Source organism: Canis lupus, chromosome 30, assembly GCF_011100685.1.
Source record: "Canis lupus familiaris isolate Mischka breed German Shepherd chromosome 30, alternate assembly UU_Cfam_GSD_1.0, whole genome shotgun sequence".
Lineage (NCBI taxonomy): Eukaryota > Metazoa > Chordata > Mammalia > Carnivora > Canidae > Canis > Canis lupus.
This window is the reverse complement of record NC_049251.1, coordinates 16,281,756-16,308,329: the sequence shown is the minus strand read 5'-3', so window position 1 is coordinate 16,308,329 and position 26,574 is coordinate 16,281,756. Positions and strand designations below refer to the sequence as shown.

At 38.7% G+C, this 26,574-nt stretch overlaps 1 protein-coding gene and 1 non-coding gene across 5 annotated transcripts in view; both read left to right on the top strand.

Annotated features, from left to right (window-relative positions):
* ATP8B4 (ATPase phospholipid transporting 8B4 (putative)) overlaps positions 1-26,574 on the top strand; it is a 237,960-nt gene that overhangs the window by 104,478 nt on the left and 106,908 nt on the right. For all 4 annotated transcript variants that reach the window (XM_038580388.1, XM_038580389.1, XM_038580390.1 and 1 more), the window contains one exon: positions 14,794-14,866. In XM_038580388.1, the coding sequence (XP_038436316.1) occupies positions 14,794-14,866 (73 nt within the window). The remainder of the gene's footprint in view (positions 1-14,793; positions 14,867-26,574) is intronic.
* MIR8791A (microRNA mir-8791a) lies at positions 775-919 on the top strand. Its single transcript, NR_128731.1, has one exon. It is a non-coding gene; the product is annotated as a microRNA mir-8791a (primary transcript).

Below are 26,574 nucleotides of genomic sequence, written 5' to 3'. Positions count from 1 at the left end.
TCCTTTCATCCAACTTGTCTTCTATGTCACTCACTCGTTCTTCTACCTCATTAATCCTCATCATTAGGACCTCCAGTTTGGATTGCATCTCATTTAATTGATTTTTAATTTCAGCCTGATTAGATCTAAATTCTGTAGTCATGCAGTCTCTTGAATCCTTTATGCTTTTTTCCAGAGCCTCCAGTAGCTTTATAATTGTGCTTCTGAATCGGCTTTCTGACGTCGAATTGTAACCCAAATTCTGTAACTCTGTGGGAAAGAGTACTATTTCTGATTGTTTCTTTTGTGGTGAGTCCTTCTTTCAAGTCAGTTTGCTCAGTGCAGAGTGGCTAAAAACGAGTTGTGTTGGAAAAAGGAAGAAAAAAAAGAAGAAAACAAACAAACAAACAAACAAAAAAACCAAGGCAGAGTATCCTCTGGTTCTATATACTGTAAGTCCCTCAACTTCCCCAGAGCTTTCCAGCACTTCTTGGTGGAGTACTTGCTCTTCCCCTGTCCTTCCAGCTGGTCTTCTGGGGGAGGAGCTGCTGTGCTAATTCTCAGGTGTGTGCACCTGGGTGAGTTCCCCCGCCCCCTGCCAGGTGCACGGTTCAGTGGGAACTACTTATCCTGTGAGGCCCCTGTTCCCTGGCGGCCCCAACCCTCCCAGGCACAGGGTGACACCAGGAGGAACAACCACAGTGTCGGTGGCCAGCTCTCCAGCCATGGAGTCAGCTTTGCAGTAACTACCGCAGCTCCCAGTCCTCAGGGGCCGGGATGCTCCGGGGGCGGGAGCGCCGATCTGCACAGCTCGGAGCTCGGGGCGGCAGGAGAGTCCTCGGTGTCCTGTGCCCTCCCGGCCTCCACCTGTCCCGGGGCGAGCGCAGGATCCTGGGCTGTGTCCCCCGCGCCCTGGGACCCCGGGTCTGCGTCGCTGGGATTGCGCTCTGGGCCACGCAGCCCCCTCTGCCCGAGCTGCAGCCCGAGCTGCAGCCCGAGCTGCTCCCGGCCCCGCCAGCTGCGCGCTCCAGCTCTACAGCGCTCAGCCAACAGTGTGTGGCGAGCTCTCCCCCGGGGTGCACCTCCTCCCTTAGGAACCCCGGGAATCTGGGGGCTCCACTGCCCCTTCTGGGATCCCGCCCGAGCTCCCTTGCGAGCGCCTTTCCGTCCGGGAAGATTGGTAAAGCTCCTGCTTCTCCGGGGCTGGGCCTCCCTGTCCTGGGGGCTCTCGCCGCGGCGGCCTTAGCCCGGCTCCTCGTGGGGCCCTCCCCCACTGGATTCTTTCTTTCTTTCTTCTTTTTCTTTCTTTTCTTTTATTTCCTTTTCCTTTCTTTCCTTTTCCTTTCTTTTCTTTTTTCCCCCTCTTCTTTTCTTTTTTCTTTCCGTCTTCCTATCTTGTTAGAAGCACAAACCCTTCTCTCTGTGGCATTCCAGCTGTTCTCTCTTTAAATCTCAGGCCGGATTCCTAGGTTTTCAGGATGATTTGAAAGTTATGTAGGTAAGTTGGTGGGGCCAGGTGACTTGGGGACCCTATTCTTCCTCCATCTTGCCCCGCCCCCTTGTAACTTTATTTCTTTAGGCTGTATTTCTAGGGAATCTGCATTGCCTTTTAAAATAGATTCTTACTGCATAATGTTAAATTGCTTTTGAGGAAGTTTGTGGCCATTTATCCTCCCATTTGAACGAACAAGTATTTTTTTTTCCACAATATCATTGCAATATTGAGTATTTTAGAAAATCTAGGCCAACTAGATAAGTATAAACAGAGATCTTGCTGTTTTAAAAATTCATTGGTTTCTGCTGAGGGTGATTTAAAAAAATTATTTATTAACTGCATTTTTCTTTTCAGTGACTTTTCTATTTGTATTCATTGCCTATTGTTGGTATATAGTACTTTTGTGTATGTATGTGTTCTGTTTGAGAATATAGTTTAAATTTTGTCTTCTAAAAAATTCCTCTAGTAGGAAACAATAACATTGCTATGTGTATACAGAGAGACTGCTTCAGGGTTTTTGTTGGTGTACACAGTTTTGCACACTGAATATAGTTTCTCTAAGCAGGACTGGGTTGTACTAAGCCATCTACATTCCTGACCATTCTTTCTATAAAATAGCTCAGATCAAAAGATATTCTTACTGCAAACTCTTTAGTAGTAACCCTACCCATTCCTTACCACCAAAGCACTTACTGTAATCAAGCTTCCAGCTAGCCTTTCTACCATTGCCTATAATGACACAGAACTACTTGCCTTTCTTAAACCTACAATGTGTGCTTTTCTGTCTCCTTTCTTCATCCAACAGAGCTCAGTTCCTGTGTCAATCGTTTCTGGCAATCTCTTCAGTATATCTATGCCAGGCCGGTGGAACAATCAGTACCCTCTTTGTGCTCCCACAGACTAGAGTTAACCACAGCATTTTATAAAGATTTTATTTATTTATTTGATAGCAAGAGAGGGAGAGCTTAGAGGGAGAGTGAGAGGGAGAAGCAGACACCCCACTGAGCAGAGAGCCAGATGTGGGGCTCCATCCCAGGACCCTGAGATCATGACCTGAGCCAAAGGCAGATGCTTAACAGACTGAGCCATTTGGGTGTTCCAACTACAGCATTTTACTACTTAGTCCACTTTAGGCTTCCCATTGACTATGAGCTTCTTCATACCAGAAACTATGTGGTGTTTATTCCCAGTGCTTGGCCCAGTGTCTAACGTATAGTAGGTGCTCAGTATTTGTTGAAATCCACAGAATCTACTTAGTCTTTCAACTAGCAACATTCATGATGTAGATAATAAAGAAATTGGAAATTTAAAGACATGAAGGAAGTTGGCATCCCCATGGGATGTATATCTTGCCTTATAGCCATATGTGATAGAAGTCAAAAGTTAACACTTTGGGGAAAGTGAGTAATGCTGTTATTCTCTAAACTGTTATCCTTTGCCTGAAATGATTCATCCTACCCTTATCTTCTTTCCATATTTTGCAGTTACTTCAGCTGGCCTTTCTTAGGGCCTCCCAGGACCTCCCATGAGGAGCTGTTACTCACTTCATCCCCAGAGCTAAATATGCTAAGCACACAGCATAAATGACCATGTAAATAACTAATCCATTCAAATATTCACTTAATAAACATTTGTATTGAGCCAGGCACTGTCCTACATGTTGAGGATACAAAAAAGACAAGACAGATAAATTCCTACCCTAAGGGGCCTACTATAAATGGAGAAGACAAATAATAAATAAAATATAAGCAATAATATGATTTAAGGTAGTTATAACTACAACAAAGAAAATAAAATAGGATAATAGAGAGTAGTGGGATTAGAGATGAGGAAGCAATTTCAAGTAGGGCAAACAGAGAAGGCCCTTTGAGTAGATAAGATTTGAGTTGAGAATGAGCTAACCATGCCAAAATCTTGGGTAAAAGGAAGAAGAGTATACAAGCACCAAAGTTGAAATGAACTTGATAGTAAGATATCTACTGTGGCTAAAGTTTTGTGATAGGGATGTCTGGGTGGCTCAGTGGTTGAGCATCTGCCTTCAGCTCAGGGCATGATCCCAGGGTCCTGGGATTGAGTCCCACATTGGGTTCCCTGAATGGAGCCTGCTTCTTCCTCTGCCTGTGTTTCTGCCTCTCTCTCTGTGTGTGTCTCTCATGAAAAACTAAATGAAATCTTAAAAAAAAATTAAACTTTTGTGATAAAGAGGAGTTCTGAGGCTTGAGCCAGAGCCAATTTTTGGAGGTCATGGTGGGGAGTTCTAATTTTATACTCAATGTAATGAGAAGCTACTGGAGCATTTTAGGAGAATTTCATGGAATGGCAAAAAGATTTCTCTGGCTGCTATGTAGGCAGTGAACTGCAAAGAGGGGCAAGAGGAGAATTAAGATAACAAATTAGGAGTTTCCTACCATTGTCCGGATGAGATGATGCCATGGACTTGGTGGTAGTAATGTAGGATGTAAAAAAAAAAAAAAGGGACATATCTTATTATGGATTTTCAAACACATGAAAACAGAACAGTACAATGAATTCTTATTTAGGTATTACTCAGTTGCAGTCAATAGCTCTCTGCTATTTTTCTATCCATGGTCACTTTTTATATTCTGAGGTATTTTAAAAGCAAAACTTATCACATTATCAGTAAATATTTTACTATTTATCTTGAACAGATAAGAGCATACGATGTATATAGTCACGATACTATTACTATTACCAGTAAAGCAGCAGTCCCTAAATGTCATCTAAAACCCAGAGGTCGAAATGTATTTTGAGGGTAGAACCAATAAAAGTGCTGCCATATTGTGTGTTTGTGAGGAGAGAAATTGGAAGTCAATGGTTCTTACCTGAGGTTCCAGGATGGGAAATACTGGAAAGGAGCATGCTACTGTGGTAGTGTTTTGTTTTGTTTTGTTTTTTCTTTGACTAGACGGAGACCAGAATTCTGTTGAGATTATTAGTTATTCTGCAGAAATGGAGAATGGGTAGTTGAAACTTAGAAGAGAGGTCTGAAGATAAATCTGCAAGTCGTCTGGCCATGTAGGGTGAAAGTCCAAAGCTAGTTAGGGAAAAGAAGTTCTGGGACACCTTAAGGATTGAGGATGGAATAAGGGTTCAAAGGGCTGGGTCAGGGTTTGAGAAAGCATAACTATTGAAGAAAGAGCACAATCAAGGGGATGTGGTACCCTAGATTTAAAGCAAAGAAAGTGTTTGAAGAAGGAGGGTATAGGTAACTGTGCTGAGTAAAATGAAGACTGAGAACTGATCCTTAGATTTAGTGACATGAAGAGAGATTGCAGTTGGAGAGAAAAATTCTGATTGGAGAAAGCATGGGCAGTCAAGAAGTAGAGACACTGAAAATAGATATCTCTTTTGAAGACTTAAAATAAAAATAAGAATGTACCATCCTTATGATGATATACTTCATAATAATAAAAAGTAGTCACAGTACTTTATATATTATAGTTTACAAAATGTTTGCATAAATTTATCTCACATGATATTCACAGATGTCTTGATAGGTGTTAAAATGTCAGATGACTATATATCATTTTATAGGCCTTAGTGTTATGACTAAAGAGGCATTCTGAGGGATCCAATTCATGTAGGTCATAGTGGGAAACTTCAATTTTGGTTAACTTCTTGGCCAAGTTACATGGCTGATTGGTGGTGAACTTGGATCCAAGTTCATGTCTTCTGATTCTAATGACATAGACTTTCTACATGTTATATTGTTTCTCTCATAAATAGGAGGTCAGGATTCTCCTCTTTAAGAATGTAAGGATTTTTAAAAAAATATTCCAATTTCTGGTCCATTCTGAATAATATTTTGTTTCTGAAAATATCAAGATTGTCCATACATTGTTGTCTTCAAAGGACAGAATCTTTTCTATAAAATGTCCAAGTTTTTGTTTAAATAATCCATTAGGATTTGTTATTCATGAATTTGAAACATTACCTGAACTTTGTCTCTCTTCTTAATGAAAGTGTCTAGATTACAAAACTGATGGCCCAATGAAAGGAAGCATTCTAATAATTATGAGCAATAAGATTTATCCTGATCCTGAGAGAAATTATGAATGACATAATGGTTTAATCCTCAAAAAGGGGAGATATTTTACTCATGACCACAAGTAAATCCTGACTGAAATCTGTTGGCATGATGTGAAGTCATGAGAAGCCAAATCTAGAGGGACCAGAGTAATACAGTCCAGGCATATAGTTTTCTGATGAGCTCACTGTATAAGGGGACAAAGCTGGGAATATTTTGAGGAATGAAAGTTAATATATACTTTGTTAGACAATTTCTCTGGTCTATCAGTTTTCTTACTCGGCTTTTGATGACAGTTGTGTGGCAAACAGTCTAATATTGAGATCATGCTCCTGGAGTACAGGTATTTTTCATTGCTGACTAAAATAATATCCACATGCTTCAGGTATCAAAAGGCAACAATGATTTAACTGGTATTATTTAAGAGCCAGATCTATATTTTCCCACAAGTCTCTGGGTTCTTTGATAACCACAGTCTGTATCTAATTCCACTTATAGCTCTGACACGCAACCCCTTGCTCAGAGTGTTCATCTTGCAGATATGAATCAGTCTTGAATTCACTAATGAAGAACAATGGTGCTTCACACGCTACTGGATGATGATTTAATTAAAATTTCATCCTACATACTATCCTATTTCTAAGGAACTCAAAATGATAAGCATTACGACCTACTTTAAAGTAACATTTAAAAACTTTCTTAAAAAGTGTTTAGGATTTGATGTGACTGTAAGTTTAGTAAGTAAATAATAAACTCATGATCTTCTAGTAATATCTATAGCTATGCTTTGTGCCACAAAATCAGGAATCCTATTTCCAAAAATATTAGGTTCTCTGACTAGAGCAAATCAAATCACTTAAGAGATTCCACTGCTTTATCTATATTGGATGGAATGTGGTATTACTTGGCATGTTAACCAAGTAATATTTCTTTTCTGGCTTAACAGACATTTGGTTCTCTCTTAACCTGGCCCCCTATAAGAAAATTGATTAAGAATAGTAGTGGGAGGGACGCCTGGGTGGCTCAGGGTGTGATCCTGGAGTCCTGGGATCAAGTCCCACATCAGGCTCCCTGCATGGAGCCTGCTTCTCCCTCTGCCTATGTCTCTGACTCTCTCTGTGTCTCTCATGAATAAATAAAAAATCTTTTAAAAAATAGTAGTGGGAAACATAATATAGATCTTTTATCCTGGAACCAAGATATTCAGGTTTCATTCTCCTCCACCAGGAGCTATCTTCTTTTGGGATGTTTTTCAAAGAGAGTTGCTGTCTTTCACTACTGAGCTTAGTCAAAGCATATTCTTAGTCAAAGCATTTTGATTCCTCAAAATAAGATGTGGCAATTTAAAGATTTTGTTTATTTATTTATTTTAGTGAGGAAAGAGAGGGAAGGAGGAGAGGGAGAGAATCTCCAGCAGACTTTTTGCTAAGTGTGAAGCCGACTGAGCCACCCAGGTGTTCCAAAGTGTGGCAATTTAGAGAATGGTTGATCTACTCAGGCCAAGGTGATTGCTTATAATTTTTTTCATCACAATATGTTCTTCAGGGATGCGTGGGTGGCTCAGCTGTTGAGCATCTGCCTTTGGCTCAGGGCGTGATCCTGGAGTCCTGGGATCAAGTCCCACATCCAGCTTCCTGCATGGAGCCTGCCTGTGCCTCTCTGTCTGTCTGTCTGTCTGTCTCTCATGAATAATAAAATCTTAAAAAAAAAACCCAAAATATGTTCTTCATAAAGGAATATTTCAGAAATAATGATTTTTTCCCTGTAGACATTTTAGGATATTTGAGTAGTCAGTGGTTATCAGTAGAATATTTTTTAATGATGAGCTACTAAAAATTTATCTTTCAACTTCATTTGCGAATCATTGGAAAAAGGATTGAATTGGACAACCCAAAGTTGTCCATATTGTTCTTCAAAAGTCATAAAATGGAGTGAGGAGTACCAGGACTCATGGCAGCTGCTTGTATTGACTTTATAGAATTGAAGTTGGAACTGGATAAAGGTGAAATAGTTTAGAATTGAAAAGGAATATTCTAATTACAAGGGCATGTCAATAGCAAAATTGGGAAGTGGGTTCTCAGTTTGTATGCTACCCACTGTCCCCTTCCAGGTTGCAGAATATATTTCCCTAGCTACTAGCAGTGCTGCCTATATACAGCCCTCAGCTGTCAGTCCCCTTTGGGAGTTGCCATCAGCTGAGGGGAGCTGTTTTGCTCAAGGCCACCCCTTCTTGCTGGAGGGCGCATCCAACGAATGAACAATGGCAAGGTATAATGGTCTGACCCCTTTGATCAACTCTGAAGGCCTTGGATCCCCATAAAGTTGGCTGAGCTGTTTTTGTGACTGTATCAACAGCGCAACTCCTCCCTCTGTCCATCTTTTTCCTTCACTCTCCCACAGGTGCTAATGCAAAGAGAACTTGCCAATAAACTTCTTATACACAGATCTCTTTCTGAATCTCCTGCCCAGAAATCAGATTAGACCTAAATAGGTCTATGTTCTCCATGGTCAATGTAAGGCATTTCCTTCAGCATTCATATGTGAAAACAGACATAATAGTCTTCCTTTGAAATAATTTTCTTCCAATATTCTTGTGGTCTCATCATCTATTAGGCATCTGTTGATAGAATCCTACTAAGAATTTACAGAAGAGAGGACCTTAGGAGGCTGATTCAGGAGAAGGGTTTCAGTTTAGGGAAATGATTAGGGGGAGTACACTTTCTGTACAATTCTCAGTAGGCTTATTGTTCAGGTGAAGCTTAGTGCATCGATTATTTTGTTTTGAGAATAGGAAGGCTAAATTGCATGTGTTTGTGCATACAAATAATGCACAATAGAACCTGCAAGGATTTATATAAATGAGGCAGGACATCTATAAAACTGAATACTTTTCTCAGAAAATCATTAAACTAAATTTTCCATGCTGTCGGATTATATCTTTTGTCATCTTGCCTTCCACTTTCAGACCATCACTGGGCAAATTGGTATGAGAGCATCTTCAAGAGGTGATCTCAGACCTCCCTGTGTGACTCTGCTTCAGCATAAGCACTGTGTGAATAAAAAGGAAGGAAAAGGGGGGGAAACATCTGCATTTTTAAAAATAAGTAGATTCCAAAGATATGAGTATTGTGCTCATTCTCAATGTAATGAGATCCTGTTCACCAGTCTGTTGTTAGAGGATTAGGGCCAAGCTTTACGTCTTATTCTAGTTTGGCTCTGACAGGAGTGGAATTGGAAAAAAAAAAAAAACAAAACAAAACAAAAAACAGAAATTGCTGCTATCCACTGAGTATTTATGTCAGGAGACCATGACTGCAAGCTGTTTTGGGATCAGTAAATTTTAAATACAGTAGTATGCACTTAGCTGTGGATCAAATCTCTTCAGCTCTTTAGGGTCCATTTTCTTTCTCAAGAGGCAAAACATAATAATCATTGAAAATGAAGTGAAAAAAAATAGTAAATATAGATGTATTAAGAACATGGGCTTTGTAGTTTCAGTTTCCAGTCCTGGCTCTGCCACTTACATGTGACCTTGGAAGAGTTTTCTTCTATTTTATCCTCCTCAGTCGTCTTTTAAAATATCAATGTATGTGATGCCAAAAATTCAAACAGTATACAAAAATATACCATAAAATGAAATCTTTCCATTCCAGTTTTCCTGTTCATTTCCTTTCTCTAGTGGAAATTACTGAATAGTTTCTGTGTGTCTTTCAAGAAATTTTCTGTGTTTGTAAGAACAGAGGTACATATAGGTATATCCTTGCTTCAAACCACAGTTAGAATCTTACCACGTATATGCAGTGTCCTGTATATGCCTATTTTTAACCTAATAATGTAACTTAAGGATATTTTATATTAGCACTTACAGACCTGTCTTATTCTTTTTAGTGGCTGAATTGTAGTCATTCCATTGAGCCAGAATTAAATAGGTACCATGGTACACCCATCTAATCCTTATTAATGGGCATTGATAGTTTATAACATAATACTGCAGTAAACATCCTCATACATCCATCTTTGAGCACCTGTATGATCAGTTATTTAAAGTGAAACATCTATTTCAAAGTGTGTGGGCATTAAAATTTTTGATAGATGTTGCAAAATAGGGAAAATGTCTCTTTTTCAGTTTTCTATTTCCTAAAATGTTAGTAGTAACAGTACCTATTTTGTAGGGTTGTCACGAGGAAAAAATGAGTTAAGATATATGACTAGTATTGCCAGACGTAGAAAATTAAAATACAGGATGTCCAGTTAAGTTTGAAATTTAGATAAACAATGATAATATTGTAGTGTAAGTATGTTCTAAGTATTGTATAGGGGGCATACTTAGAAATTTAAACAAAATTATCTGTTGCTTATCTGAAATTCAGATTTAATTGTATGTTACTTGTTTTTATTTGGAAACCTTGTACATGAAGGCTTCAGCACAGTCCCTGGAATATAGTAAGCAATAAATAAATATTGGTTGTCTATAATTCTTATTAGACATTCAGGGAAATGCTGTCATTCAACAAGTTTTTGGAAATAATGATTCTGTATTTATTAATTTTTGGTGAGTCAACAAATATTTATTGAGTGCCTGCTAGGACTTAGGCATTATTCTAGGTCCTGAGGATACAGCGGTGAATAAAACAAGGTCGGCATGGGCAGGAGAATATTTTTGTAAGTTATAGGTCTCACATGGGTTTAAGATTAAAGAAAGAACCAAATTCATTGTATGTGGATTGACTGGTTAATTAGAGGAGGTCACTTATATTGACCTTGATTATTTTGTCTCTTCAGTATTCCAACATGTCTTCTATAGCTTTGAGGAAAGTCTCTTCTCAGGAATCTATGCTGCTAATAGGGAGTCAGAAGTATTAAAATGTAGAAAGGATGACAGGAGACTTGAGGAGCCCATTGAAGATCTCCTTCTGCCTTTAAGCTTTCAGCAGTGTGCTTGGCATCTTGCTCAAAGCAGATGCTTGATTTCTAGCCCCTGGAGCCAATGGTTCAATAACAGGGAGCATAGTAGATGCTATCTCACTTGGAATTGCGTTTTCTCAAGAAGTGTCTCAGCATAGCCTAGTGGCTCTGGATATCTCATCAGGAGGAAGCAGATTCAGACCAATTTATCAACAATTACTACATATAGTTGCTATCTATCACCACCTTTTCTTAGAACTCAGATTAAAGAGGGAACCAAACTCATTGTATGTGCATTGATTGGTTAATGCGTATCTCTAACATTCTGAGAATAGGTATATAGCTTGTGGGTGTATTTTTAAAAGTCACTTCTTGAAAGTAATTCTAGTTGCCATTCTGTGGCAGTTTAACTTCAAATATTTTATGGTGACTTTGGAATTTAATTTCATGAATCTCTTTCTGGGATTTGGTTTATTATTTAAGCAGGTTTGTGAGTTTACTAAGGTAAAGTCTATATCATTACTGCAGCTATTTTAGAAAAGCCTGATTCTAAGAAGCATTAAGATTATGTCATTTCATAACCTGAAATAATTACGTGATGATACTGAAAATTGAAGCTTATTTTAAAATCTTGGAATTTCTGGATTCAGTGCTATGAAATAAATTAACTTGCTTTCAGAATATTCATATATTGTCATTCCTTCATGAGAGCAGAAGGACTTTCCCTGATAAAGGTAAAAGCAAAGTTTGTTGGTGCCAAGTCTGTGGAGTCGGGTGTCATCATCACAGCCCATGAGGCCATCCTGTATCTCCTTCGTAGAGCTGTGATGCAAGCTTGCTTTAAACATGAGCCCTAGGAACAGCTGCACCACACATGGAGATACAGGGAGTATGTTTTCATTGTTTCAGGATGATGACGAAATGTAATCATTCTACAAGCTAAAATCTTAGAAGTCTAGAAATATTTTGAAGATGAGTTTTAAAGGAAATCCTCCTGTCTGTCCCTCTAGTACTGATGGTATGTCTTTGATGTTGCATCATCAGTGATGTTAGTAGTCAGTAGGAGAAGAAAAATGGTGGGATTTAAAATACATGTAATTTAAATTCACTTGCAGGTCTTCATCAGTTTATACTTGCTTGGTAAGTTTGGATACTTTTGTAACTATGACTCTGAATGCTCATTGAAAAATCTCTCTGAGATCCTAGTTAAGTGTAGTTATAATTACCTGCCTAGATAGAATAAGAAATAATATTTTTAAAAAATCCTACTTTGATTGTGGTTACCAGATTTTTCAACAGATATATATTCAAATAAGGAGTTTAGCCTAGATATCCCACATGGCCTACTGTTTACTAATGTTCCAGATCTTTTTTTTCCTCAAAACTCTAATTGTATCTGTAGAATATTACTTCTCTCTAAAATAATCTATTCTGTGCTTCTTCCTCTTAGTCTTCATTCACTTTCTGTTAACTGCTTCAAGTCTAAGACGACTTCCTATCATAATCTCACTTTGTAAAGGTTATGTTTTCTTTTTGGCAGGATGCTATACACAATCTGACAGATAGATTTGGGTGTCTGTTGTTGAGGTTATTGATGAAACAGTTGGAATAGTTCTGGATCCAGGAGGAACTGCTTGTTGTTTCTTGCCAGATTGCTAATAGTTTTGTATAATATTTCTTTTGAGGAAATTTCTCCCATAGTTATATATCTTCAAGACAATATTTTATCCAAGTTCAGATCAATTTTGTGTCAACCTGCATTGTTCCCTGGTGAAGGTTTCCCATGGCCCATGGCCCACAGAAGTGATATTGTGTCCTGTGGAATTTGTACACATACATTCCACAAAGTATTTAAGATATCAAATACTGTTACTTATAGACTTTGGAATGCTCTGTTTTAGGGGAGAACTTTCCATTGGGGTAAGTGGAGGAGAGGTAGGTAGTCAAGGTGGAACTGGAGTAACAAAGGGGACGAGAAGAGAGCTCAGAGATACTGTTAAATGTATATTCTGGGCAGAGGGCATGCAGGTGGCAAGAGGAAAAAAAAAGGACTAGAGTGAGAGAAAGTAAGGGATCTGGGGCTCATTTATGGTACTTAGGTGTTTACTGCTTTCTTTGCCTGTTAGATGACATTAGTAGATTAATAGATCTTAGCAAGATCTTAGTAAACACTTATTCTGAGTGTTTTTCTACTTTTGGAAGTATTTAATAAATTAGAAAGGAGAGGTTAAAATTTAGGGGTGCAGGTAGATAGGAGGGGGATGGGCATGAGGATCTGGCATGAGGGGTGGTATTTTGCTCTGCTTTACCTTTTTCTATATGGTTTTGATAAAGCTTCATGTTTACCATAATCAAATTGTTCCATATTAGCGATTCTTTGCACACTCTGGGGTTCTGCAATTTTTTTTTCTTAAAGAGATTCTGTTCTAGGATTTTTCCAAGTGTAGCAGTTAATTCAAGTATTTCCATGGATACCACCACACTTTTAATAATTTCTTTCCAATTGCTTTGGTTTTACAGAGGGAAATAATAAGATACTGGACTTGAGAAAAAGAAGTTAGAATTTAAGTGAGAAAACTCAGATTTTTGGTTTGTTCTCCCAAATAGTGGTTATTGCTATTTATCTGTTCAGACTTAACTATCAAACATGCATTTTGAAATGTGTAAGGGGTCCTGTAGGGTTCCATTTTAACTTTGGTTGATTTTCCATTTGAGTGGAAGAGTTAGGGCGCAGTCCTTCCTAGAGCTTACGGTGGATAAGAAGGAGTAATAAAAGTTTGGAAATGAAACAGTATCATCTGAGCTTCTCCCTAAAGCAAATGTGCTTTCAGTAGAGACTTCAGGGCAATTCAGTAGCAGTGCATTTTGCATAAATAAAGATACAGTCTCTATCTCAGTTCATTCACATTGACTTTTATCTGAGATACTGTCCCCTGAGAAATGCTACTAATGCTCCAAAGGAGGTGGTATCCAGGAGAAATAAACCAGCACACAATCCATATCTGTAAAAATAAATAAAATGAGATTTAGAAGGCTTCCTAGGTTCTCCCATTGTTGTCGAACTAGATAAAGTGCAGAAAAGTGTGGCAATGGAAAAGCGATTGAATTCTGGCTAGAGATGAAAATGCTGCAATTGAAAACTTTCCAGAACAACATGTACTTGGATCTGTATTAAAGAAAAGTTCTTTGAATGCTTAAGCCAAATGACCCAGCAGGGTTGATAGTGTGAGGCATATTTCACAGTTGTATAAATATTTAAAACTGTTTTCCAACCTATAAAACAAGTAAATTAGGTTGTTTTTTGTTTTTGTTTTTGTTTTTGTTTTAAACTGCAGAATGAAATCAACCTGCCCAACTTTAACTTGTTGGGTAACCTGTACTCATCCCAGCTTTCTCTCTTAAAAGGGGTTTGCTGGGAAAGAAGTGTGAGGAAGGCTTTCAAATTAGAAAACAAAGCTGGTTTATGTTTCTGAGAATTTCAGAAGGGATGATTAGCATTATGGTATACTGCCATAGGTGGTCTGTTTCCAGATGGTCTGTCTCCCCAACTGTCACAAAGGGCCCAAACAACTAAACACAATAGTATTTTTTTTTTAAATCATTATAAACCCTTTTGAACCTGGTGAAGGGTAGAGTAGGGGCTTTATTATATACATAAGCTTAAAAGAAAGCAGTGCAGCATTTTGGCCAGGCTGTTCTCAATTCTGATCTGCTGGTCCTAGCCATTAAAATGCCACCAAGCCTGTCCCTCAGCTACAGTGCTTATGGATGATTGGTAGGTATTATTTCTCATTCAATCTTCTAAGGTTGCTTTCATCACTCATTGTTGTTCATGTCCCTTCCAAAAATTTTTATTCTTTTCCTGTCATATTTTAGCGATTGCCCTGGACCTCTTTCCTTTGCCTCTGGTAAAACAGACTTTAGAAACAATGGCAGTGATGTTTTATTTCCATATTTTAAAATATAGTCTGAAATGAATATCAATGACTGAATTTATTGCTGCCCTCCCCTCACCCGCCCCCGCCAAATGGCCACTGTTCTGGCCAAGGAAATGCAAGCAAGAGTTAATAACTGGTATATAAAGCTGGCACCATGGGTGATGGAAATTGCACACAGCCAAGAGTTAGGCATTTTGAATTTAGCCCTAAGGACACCCCTAACTCATTGGGAATCCTTGCGCAAATCACTGACTTCTCTGGGCCTTAGCTTCCACATCACTCAGGTAAAAGACTTTGTTATATAAAGTCCTTTGAATTTAGCATTCTAGAGAAGTGTTATCTGTGTCTGTTATATGATGTACCATTGTGAATACATTCCCTTGATTCTTCTTTGTTCCTGAAAAAATTAATTTTGTTTTTGTTCTTAGATTGCAGAATGAAAAATGGATGAATGTCAAAGTGGGAGACATTGTTAAATTAGAAAATAACCAATTTGTTGCTGTGAGTATTTAGTATTGTTTATTAAAGAATTTATCTCAGATTAAAATAGCATATATACTGAAGTATTTACACTTGCAAATTTGGTAAATCTATACTAATTCATAATAATTAAGAAGAGAATTCTAGAATATATTAGTGGAAAGTCTAAATTATAAAATGTTGTAAAAGGAATATTGATTAGTTACTTTGAATAGCATGGTAACTAAGATAAGCCTGAGTGGTTATCTTTTTAAATTTCCTTTGTGATCTTTTTAAATTAATACAAAAGATTTTGAAACAAGCTGTTAATCATTTCATATAGAGTTTTTAAAATGCTCCAGAGTACTTTAAAAAGTTTTTTTATCTCACATCTTTTGAATACCATCCCTCAGTAATAGGATTTTTACTGTTAATTTCCAATATAGTTGAAGACAATATACGCCTTTTCCTGAGTAATCACAATCAGAAAATATCTATTGATTGTTCTGAACTAATAAAATGCTATTTATGAAGTTTTGCCTTGCATGTCAAATGCACCATAATTTATATTCTCAAGATACCTATGTTACAATTTCCTTGATAAAATTCAAGGGGTCAATTCATGACTATAATATATGTGATGAAGTATAGTTCATATTAAATGAAGGGCAACAAAAGCTAACCAGATCAGAAATTAAAAATTCAAGTTAGTGTAGTCTTTATATCAAATACATATTTGATTACTTGTGAAAATTTTTGTGTTCAGCGTAGTTATATGTATCAAGTTGTGTTCTTTATTAAATTTGAGACATTTTCCCATAGGAAAAAGGAATGGCCCCAAGATCTATTTATAAGAATAGCTCAGTTGAGCCTCCTAACCATTCACTTTCAGAAACAATCTTCTTTAATTAATGCACCGTCTGTGTATACCGGTGCTCTGGAACACCTATGCTAAAGAGACTACTCAGTGGACAGGCCAGTTGTAAAAGAGCTAGCCCTCTAAATAGAGATATGTTTATTTCCCTAACAATCTCAATTCTTTTTTTTTTTAAGATTTTATTTATTTATTCATGAGAGACACACAGAGAGAGGCAGAGACATAGTCAGAGAGAGAAGCAGGCTCCTCACAGGGAGCCTGACGCAGGACTTGATCCCCAGACCAGGATCACTCCCTGAGCCAAAGGCAGATGCTCAGCCGCTGAGCCACCCAGGCATCCCAACAACCTCAATTCTTTGGAAAATAGCTGAGAACCAAAAATAGGCACAAAGATTTGCTTCTTTTTGCACAGCTAAAATAGAGGTCTCAAAGTCCATATACTGTGGCCTGGGCTCCTTATACGTAGCACAGTCGGCCAGGTTCTCACATTTTACAACTGACCTTTGAACAACACAGTTTGAACTGCAGAGGTACTCTTATATGTGTTTTTTTTTTTTTACCCCGATATATGCAGTATAGTGCTATAAATGTATTTTCCTTATGATTTTCTCAATAACACTTTCTTTTCTCTAGTTTACATTATTGTAAGGAATGCAGTGTATATTACATATAGCATACCAAAATAAGTGTTAATCAACTATGTTATTGGTAAGGCTTCTGGTCAATAGTAGTGAAGTTTTTGGAGTGTCAAAAGTTACACATGGATTTTTGACTGAATGAGAGGTAGGTGTCCTTAACCTCCATGTTATTCAAGGGTCAGCTGTGTTTACTTTAATATTAAACACAAATTTAATTAGCTTTTCCACCTTATTTTTCAGCTCATTAAAGATTAGCAACAGTATATTAGGGGGTGGCATCTGTTAAAAGAACACAGCCAATAGGAAAGATGGAGACAGAGTTATTCTTTGTTATTTGAAAGTAGAGCATTTCTATGAAGCCTTAAATAAGCCAACATGGTGTAAAGCAAAGAAACAATTACCATTAACTTATATGGACAACCTTTTGAGTATTCCCAGACCCCCAAAATCATTTCTCTTAGGCCTTTCTGATACCTTAGGATACATCTTGCTAATGAATGCACAAAATTAAACGAAGCACAAATGTTCACAGACCATTCAAAGCTCTGGCGGCTTGATGCTGAGATGATGAGGATAGTTCTCTGGGAAAGAGCTTGGTGGAGCCACTCTTGCTCTCAGGTGCACTCTACCTCTGTAAGGGCTCATTGTAAAACAAAGGTTGAATGTTCTTTTTGCCTTTCCTTTTTTCCATAAAAGTAAAAAATCCTTTGCAGATTTCTTTTGGTTACTGAAGACAAGTACTAATGTAGGTCTTTCATAAAGTGAAGTGGTATAAGGCAAACTTTTGAAAAGCTGGGGATACCTGTATAGTTTCAGGGCACTAAAGGGGATTGGATTAGAACAGAGTCTTCTCCCTTCCTTCAGTAACAGCACTATATCTCCTTTTCTTCTCTGCCTTTAGTTTCTTTATGTGTGACATCAAGGTGCTAGACCACTATATAATCTCCAAGATCCCTTCCAGCCCAGGTGCTGTGATTCTCTGAATTGAGAGGACTACAGAATTTTTGAAGGCAAAGAGAACATTGATATGCCTGGTCTCTTAAACCTAGTGCTATGTTAGATAATAGGGGGGAGATAGTAATTATTGGCAGAATGAATAAATGTCAGTCTTTTGTCAGAAAGAAGACAGAAAAAATGGATAAAAACTTTAAAAATTCAGGATGTTATGGATCAGTGGGGTAGCAATATACATCTATTTGCTCTAGTTAACAAAATATCACATATATTGAGGGTTCTTTGCTTAAGAAGGGGCTTCATGTAACATATTTTAGTTATACTTTCAATTAAAATTATTACAGTGAAAGAGTTTTGGTGCAGCCAGATGGTTAGCCTTAACTTTTTTTTTAACTGGTATATGTGGAATTCTAAGAAGTATGCATTAAATTTTTTTTGGCAGCTACTTTATGCCAGGAGTGGTGTTATAGAGGAATTAGCAATTATTAAAGTATGGCACATATTTATTATTTTATTTGGAATTGAATATTTCAATGGCAATGCTAGGTATATTCCTACTCAGGTATTCATAAAAACAGTATCCCTAATAGGGATAAATATTAGACTGAAATCACTAGTTCACTAATACTCCATACTCTGTTGTGTTCATTTATCACATTCTTGGGGTAAGTCCCAGAAAGGCAGGAATCAAACATATGCCTCAAAATCTCCTAACTCTGTAGGACTTCATGGCCAGCTTACCTGTATTTCAATTTGCCTTCTGGACTTGATTTTCTAATTTGTATTTCCTTTGGTCTTAATTCTTAATTTTGTTATGTTTTCTATGTTATAGTACACATGCTTGTATGCTCTTGCAAAGCCATCTATGGAATGAGACATAGAAGGCGAGTTTAAGTGCAGGCATAAGATGGAAGAAAACTAGTTCAAAGGGCATGTCATTAGTATTGGTTTAAAATGAATTACATATTTAGATAAGTGTCCATGAAGTCAGTGTCCACGTGTCCCAGCACTGTCTAATAGAACTGTCTGCACTAAAGGACATATATCTTTGTCCTGCCCAGTGTCACAGCCAACAGCCCACAACAGTATCATGTGGATACTGAGCACTTGAAATGTGGCTAGTGCAACTAAGGAACTGAATTTAAAATTTTATTTACTTTTAATTATTTGGCTCTGCCTGTGTGCACAGTACATCCTGTCCTGCTCCTTTATTCCAGCAATTTTACAGGAGCATGCCCCTCATGGCGGGGGTGGTAGGAGGGTCCCAGTAGTTTAGAGCTTCCCTTTTCTACAGCTAGCCCATTTAGCCCACATACCTATATCCTGGTCTCCAGCAGCTTGCTTGCTTCATTTAATTAATTTAATTTAATTAATTTGAGAGAGAATGAGAGAGAGAGCATGAGGAGGGAGGAGCAGAGGGAGATGGACAAACAGACTCTGCACTGAGCTCATTGGGCTCGATCTCAGGACTCTGAGATCATGACCTGAGCCAAAATCAAGAGTCGGATGCTTAACTGAGCCACCTTGGAGGCCCTCTATTAGCTTTATTATAACAAAGATGAAACTTTTATCTCCATTGATCTCGGTTTGACTCCTATAATTGTAGCTCTATTGGTTTAATCTTTGGCTAAGTGAGGAAAGGAGTCCTCTAATGCCAAAACTCTGTGGTGTCTTTTGATGAGCTTGGCACCTACAAAACTATTTTTAAGTGCAAACAAATGTTTTTATGCTGTAATCACTTAAAGTACGAATATATTCCTGTTCCCTGAGGATTAACTCATTTAATCTCTACAGTAGCTCAATTAAGGCAGGTTATGTCCTATTATTATTGTTCCCATTTTACAGATGAGAAAACAGTGCCATCAAATAGCTTGCTATTGGGAGAGCCAGGAGTTAAACCTAGGCCATCTGGGTTTTAACGCCACTCCTAATTGTTACCATATGCAGCTCCTTACTCCATTAAATCAGTCATCCTAATTGCTTTGAGGCTGGGCTTCCAGCATTAGGGCATTCAGGCTTGGATGCTGGGATTTATGTGACCAAAGGAAGTTGCCCCTAATTCTGATGCATAACCTCTAGCTGTCCACACTTAGGTTTCTAAATTCATTTATGTCAACTCATCAGTACATTTTAAGCAAGAAACGGAGCTTGCCTGAGATGGCCAATTAGCTGGCATATTCATAAGTTACTCACTTTTATTTTCCAGATAAGAAATCTTCCATTTTCTTCACTTAAAAAAGAAATATTAAAACATTTTTGGGCTGAATTTCCAGAGCTCCTAGTTTTATTTTAGGACCAGGGGTGAGGGGTGGGGGAGAATGTAGAGTGTTATTCAGTCATTGCAGTGAGATTGACTTGCATTAAAAGAGCCAAGTAAACAGAAAAACACACTACAAAGCTCTTGATACTGCCAGACACACCTTCCTCCTTTACTTGACAAAAGTGATCTTGTTTTGTTTTGTTTTGTTTTTCTTATCTGGTGGTAGAAATAAACCCTTTACTGGAATGAGCATATTTGAACATTACATGAGTTTAGTTGTTTAGCTTATCTGAAAGAGTGTCCTTTCCTCCTTCACCCCTGCACCCTTAAGAAAGGCGTTCATGTTTTAGGTGTTTACAACAGTAAAGGTTTGCTTTAAAACAAAAACATTCTTCTGCTATGTGAATTGGAAATTTCACCTTCAGAAATGAAAGAATTAGAAAGATGAATTCAACCTAAATCCAGTCCTGACCAAGGTTGGGCTTTGACACTCTTTTGACCAGTCAGGGCATCTCATCTGATCTTTCCTAGCACCTTCATCCTCCCTGAGAGGCCATGTGGTGGTTTAATTGCCCTGTTTATTATTTCAAATTTTATAGCTTCAAGTCAGAGTTACTTCTTTCACACTAATTGTGCTAAATAAACTCTTTTATTTTTAAAAATATGTGAGGCAGTAGAAAGGTGAAAATTTCCAGTGAAATAAGATCATTTAAAACATTTGTCTAAGCTGCATTGAAAAAAGAAGCTTCTCACTAAAATACAGAGGTGCAACATGTTATTTTCTACAATACAAAAAGAACATGGCCAATGTTCTGTTTATAAGCAATTACTAATTTGTGGGAGTGAAATATATAAGGCAAGGAGTATTTTTTGACCAAAAGAAGGGTGGACCCATGATTAAAAGCTATGATGTCCATTATTAGTCTCCTCTTCTCCTTCTGTTCTTTCTCCCATTTTTTTATCTTCTCAAATTCATTTAATTATAAAAACCAAAGGAATGTACTAGATGTACCTAATACATATTAGTAGCCACTCAGCATGTGTTTGTTGGATCTGAAATTTAATTTTTTTTTGAAATTTAATTTTTAAAGAAAAATATTACCTACAATGTTACACATTTTCATTTTTACAACTTCATCCTGATTTTGTCCATATCAAACCTATTTTACTGTAAGTGTACTCATATTGCATGAGCCAATTTGGACTCTTCTTTTTAGACTACAAAAAAAGGGGGAGATAATATTGTAGATGGTAAAGAAGATAAAGAACCTTGTGTGTGAGATTCAAATGTGGCCTTCCAATTAATTCTATGACTTTATCTCTCCATCATGTTGTGGAGTTCATGTCCCAATATTCTTGACCATTGTGGTTTTGGTTTTTGGACACCAACAAAGTGAAAGAAAACAAAGCAAAACACTTTGTTTTTCATAGTTCTATTTCATTGATTTTTGTAGCCAACCAGAGGAAATAGTATACATTTGAGATCAGAGCTATGAGCTCTAGATTTGCTCTTTAAGTTATGTGTGGCCATGAGCATGGCATTAAATCTTGTAGGGCATTTTGGAAGTGATGAAGCTCTCACCATGACTTTGTAAGGCTATGGACTGTATATGAGTCAATCCACTGCTTGTGAGCCAGAAATAACCTTCCCAGGTTTCTTATTCACATATGGGAATAATATTATTTCACAGGGTTGTTGAAAGAATAAAGTGGCACAATTGTGCCAAGGGTGTTTTGTAAACTCTTAAAGAATTGTATAGCTTAGGAGTGGGCAAGGTGGTGGAGGAGTAGGGTCCCCAAGTCACCTGTCCCCACCAACTTACCTAGATAACCTTCAAATCATCCTGAAAACCTATGAATTCAGCCTGAGATTTAAAGAGAGAGTAGCTGTAATGCTACAGAGAGGAGTTCGAGCTTCTATCAAGGTAGAAAGATGGGGAAAAAAAAAAAGCATCCACGGGGGAAGGGCCCCACGAGGAGCCAGGTTAAGGCCCCGGGCCAGAGCCCCCAGGGACAGGAAAGCCCCCAGCGGGAGAAGCAGGAGCTGCACCAATCTTCCCAGACGGAAAGGCGCTGGCAGGGAGTTGGAGCAGGACCCCAGGAGGGCGGGGATGCCCTCAGGCTCCCAGGGGCACTAACAGAGGAGGTACGGGGGCATGGAGGAGAGCGGGCCACACCCCGCAGGCCGAGCTCCCTAAAGGGCTGCAGCACGGCCGGCTGGCCCCGGGAGCAGCTCAGGTGGCTCGGGCAGAGGCTCCCTGTGGAGGGGGCTGCGTGGACTGGGAGCGCGAATCCAGCAGCGAGCCCAGGAGGCCAGGGCGCCGGGACACAGCTCAGGATCCTGCGCTCCCCCCGGGACAGGTGGAGGCCGGGAGGGCACAGGACAGCAAGGAAGAACGCTCATGCCCCCGGGCGCCCAGAGCTGTGCAGATCAGCGCCTCCGCCCCCAGAGCATCCAGGCCCCTGCAGACTAGGAGCTGCGGTAGTTACTGCGGGAGCTGACTCCAGGGCAGGAGCACGGGCCGCCGCCACTGGGTTATTCCTCCTGGTGTCACCCTGTGCCAGGGAGGGGCGGGGCCACCAGGGACGGAGGCCTCACAGGACAAACAGCAGCGCTGGAAAGCACTGGGGAAGTTAAGGGACTTACAGTATATAGAACCAGAGGATACCCTGCCTTGGATTTTTTTGTTTATTTTTGTTTCTTTGTTTTTTTCCTTTTTTTTCCTCTTTTTTTCCCTTCCTTTTTCCAACACAACTCGTTTTTAGCCACTCTGCACTGAGCAAACTGACTTGAAAGAAGAACTCACCACAAAAGGAAGAATCAGAAATAGTACTCTCTCCCACAGAGTTACAAAATTTGAGTTACAATTCAATGTCAGAAAGCCGATTTAGAAGCACAATTATAAAGCTACTGGTGACTCTGGAAAAAAGCATAAAAGATTCAAGATACTTCATGACTACAGAATTTAGATCTAATCAGGCCAAGATTAAAAGTCAATTAAATGAGATGCAATCCAAACTGGAGGCCCCAGCGATGAGGGTTAATGAGGTAGAAGAACGAGTGAGTGACATAGAAGATAAGTTGGATGGAAGGAAGGAAGCTGGCAAGGAAGGAAGCTGAGGAAAAAAGAGAAAAACCATGAAAAGATCATGAGGAAAGGTTAACGGTTAAATGACAGCCTCAGAAGGAAAAATCTACGTTTGATTGGGGTTCCCGAGGGCACCAAAAGGGACAGAGGACCAGAAAGTGTATTTGAACAACTCATAGCTGAGAACTTCCCTAACTTGGGGAGGGAAACAGGCATTCAGATCCAGGAGACAGAGAGATCCTCCCCTAAAATCAATGAAAACCATTCAACACCCCAACATTTAATAGTGAAACGTGCAAATTCTAAAGATAAAGAGAAAATCCTTAAAGCAGCAAGAGACAAGAGATCCCTAACGTATATGGGGAGAAATATTAGATTAACAGCAGACCTCGCCACAGAGACCTGGCAGGCCAGAAAAGGCTGGCAGGATATATTCAGGGTCCTAAATGAGAAGAACATGCAGCCAAGAATATTCTATCCAGCAAGGTTCTTATTCAGAATAGAAGGAGAGATAAAGAGTTTCCAAGATAGGCAGAAACTGAAAGAATATGTGACACCAAACGAGCTCTGCAAGAAATATTAAGGGGGACTCCGTAAAAGAAAGAGGAAGTCCAAAGAAACAATCCACAAAAACAGGGACTGAATAGGTATTATGATGACACTAAGTCCATATCTTTCAATAGTAACTCTGAACGTGAATGGGCTTAATGATCCCATCAAAAGGCGCAGGGTTTCAGACTGGATAAAAAAGCAGGACCCATCTATTTGCTGTCTACAAGAGACTCATTTGAGACCCAAGGACACCTACAGCCTGAAAATAAAAAGTTGGAGAACCATTTACCATTCAAGTGGTCCTCAAAAGAAAGCAGGGGTAGCCATCCTCATATCAGATACATTAAAGTTTATCCCAAAGACTGTAGTGAGAGATGAAGAGGGACACTATATCATACTTAAAGGATCGACCTAACAAGAGGACCTAACAATCATGAATATTGATGCCCCTAATGTGGGAGCTGCCAAGTATATCAATCAATTAATAACCAAAGTTAAGACATACTTAGGTAATAATACACTAATACGGGGAGACCTCAATGCAGCACTTTCTGTAAATGACAGATCTTCTAAGCACAACGTCTCCAAAGAAACAAGAGCTTTAAATGATACACGGGACCAGATGGATTTCACAGATGTTTACAGAACTTTACAACCAAACGCAACTGAATACACATTCTTCTCAAGTGCACATGGAACTTTCTCCAGAAGAGACCACATACTGACTGGGTCACAAATCAGGTCTTAACCGATACCAAAAGATTGGGATTGTCCTCTGCATATTTTCAGACCACAATGCTTTGAAACTAGAACTCAATCACAAGAAGAAATTTGGAAGAAATTCAAACAGGTGGAGCTTAAAGACCATCCTGCTAAAAGATGAAAGGGTCAACCAGGAAATTAGAGAAGAATTTAAAAGATTCATGGAAACTAATGAGAATGAAGATACAACCATTCAAAATCTTTGGGATACAGCAAAAGCAGTCCTGAGAGGGAAATACATCACAATACAAGCATCCCTCAAAAAACTGGAAAAAACTCAAATATACAAGCTAACCTTGCACCTAAAGGAACTGGAGAAAGACAACAAATAAAACCTACACCCATAGGAAGAAGACAGTCTAAGAGACCTTAATAAAGATTCAAGCAGAACTCAATGAAATAGAAACCAGAAGAACTGTGGAACAGATCAACAAAACTAGGAGTTGGTTCTTTGAAAGAATTAATAAGATAGATAAATCATTAGCCAGCCTTATTAAAAACAAAAAAGACTCTAATAAAATCACGAATGAAAAAGGAGAAATCACCACCAATACCAAGGAAATACAAATGATTTTAAAAACATATTATGAGCAGCTATATGCCAATAAATTAGGCAATCTAGAAGAAATGGATGCATTTCTAGAAAGCCACAAACTACCAAAACTGGAACAGGAAGAAAAGAAAACCTGAACAGGCTGATTACCAGGGAGGACATTGAAGCAGTCATCAAAAACTTCCCAAGACACAAAAGTCCAGGGCCAGATGGCTTCCCAGGGGAATTCTATCAAACGTTTAAAGAAGAAACAACACCTATTCTACTAAAGCTGTTCAGAAAGATAGAAAGGGATGGAGTACTTCCAAACTCATTCTATGAGGCCAGCATCACCTTAATTCCAAAACCAGACAAAGACCCCACCAAAAAGGAGAATTACAGACCGATACCCCTGATGAACACAGATGCAAAAATTCTCAACAAGACACTAGCCAATAGGATCCAACAGTACATTAAGAAGATTATTCAGCATGACCAAGTGGTATTCATCCCCGGGATGCAAGACTGGTTCAACACTCATAAAGCAACCAATGTGATGGATCATATCAACAAGAGAAAACACAAGAATCATATGATCCTCTCGTAGATGCAGAGAAAGCATTTGACAAAGTACAGCATCCATTCCTGATCAAAATTCTTCAGAGTGTAGGGATAGAGGGAACATTCCTCAGCATCTTAAAAGCCATCTACGAAAAGCCCACAGCAAATATCACTCTCAATGAGGAAGCACTCGGAGCCTTTCCCCTAAGATCAGGAACAAGACAGGGATGTCCACTCTCACCACTGCTATTTTGCATAGTACTAGAAGTCCTAGCCTCAGCAATCAGGCAACAAAAAGAAATAAAAGGCATTCAAATTGGCAAAGAAGAAGTCAAACTCTCCCTCTTTGCAGATGACATGATACTGTACCTAGAAGATCCAAAAGACTCCACCCCAGGGTTGCTGGAACTCATACAGCAATTCGACAGTGTGGCAGGATACAAAATCAATACCCAGAAGTCAGTGGCATTTCTATACACTAACAATGAGACTGAAGAAAGAGAAATTAAGGTGTCAATCCCATTTACAATTGCTCCCAAAAGCATAAGATACCTAGGAATAAACCTAACCAAAGAGGTAAAGGATCTATACCCTAAAAACTACAGAACACTTCTGAAAGAAATTGCAAAAGACCAAAGAGATGGAAAAATATTCCATGCGCATGGATTGGCAGAATTAATATTGTGAAAATGTCAATGTTACCCAGGACAGTTTACACATTTAATGCAATCCCTGTGAAAATACCATGGACTTTCTTCAGAGATTTGGAACAAATCATCTTAAGATTTGTGTGGAATCAGAAAAGACCCCAAATATCCAGGGGAATATTAAAAAAGAAAACCATAGCTGGGGGCATCACAATGCCAGATTTCGGGTTGTACTACAAAGCTGTGATCATCAAGACAGTGTGGTACTGGCACAGAAACAGATACATAGATCAATGGAACAGAATAGAGAACCCAGAAATGGGCCCTCAACTTTACGGCCAACTAATATTCGACAAAGGAGGAAAGACGATCCACTGGAAAAAGGACCGTTTCTTCAATAAATGGTTCTGAGAAAATTGGACATCCACATGCAGAAGAATGAAACTGGACCACTCTCTTGCAGCATACACGAAGATAAACTCAAAATGGATGAAAGATCTAAATGTGAGACAAGAATCCATCAAAATCCTAGAGGAGAACACAGGCAACACCCTTTTTGAACTTGGCCACAGCAACTTCTTGCAAGATATATCCATGAAAGCAAGGGAAACAAAAGCAAAAATGAACTATTGGGACTTCATCAAGATAAGAAGCTTCTGCACAGCAAAGGATACAGTCAACAAAACTAAAAGACAACCTACAGAATGGGAGAAGATATTTGCAAATGACGTATCAGATAAAGGGCTAGTTTCCAAGATCTATAAAGAACTTATTAAACTCAACACCAAAGAAACAAACAATCCAATCATGAAATGGGCAAAAGACATGAACAGAAATCTCACAGAGGAAGACATAGACATGGCCAACATGCACATGAG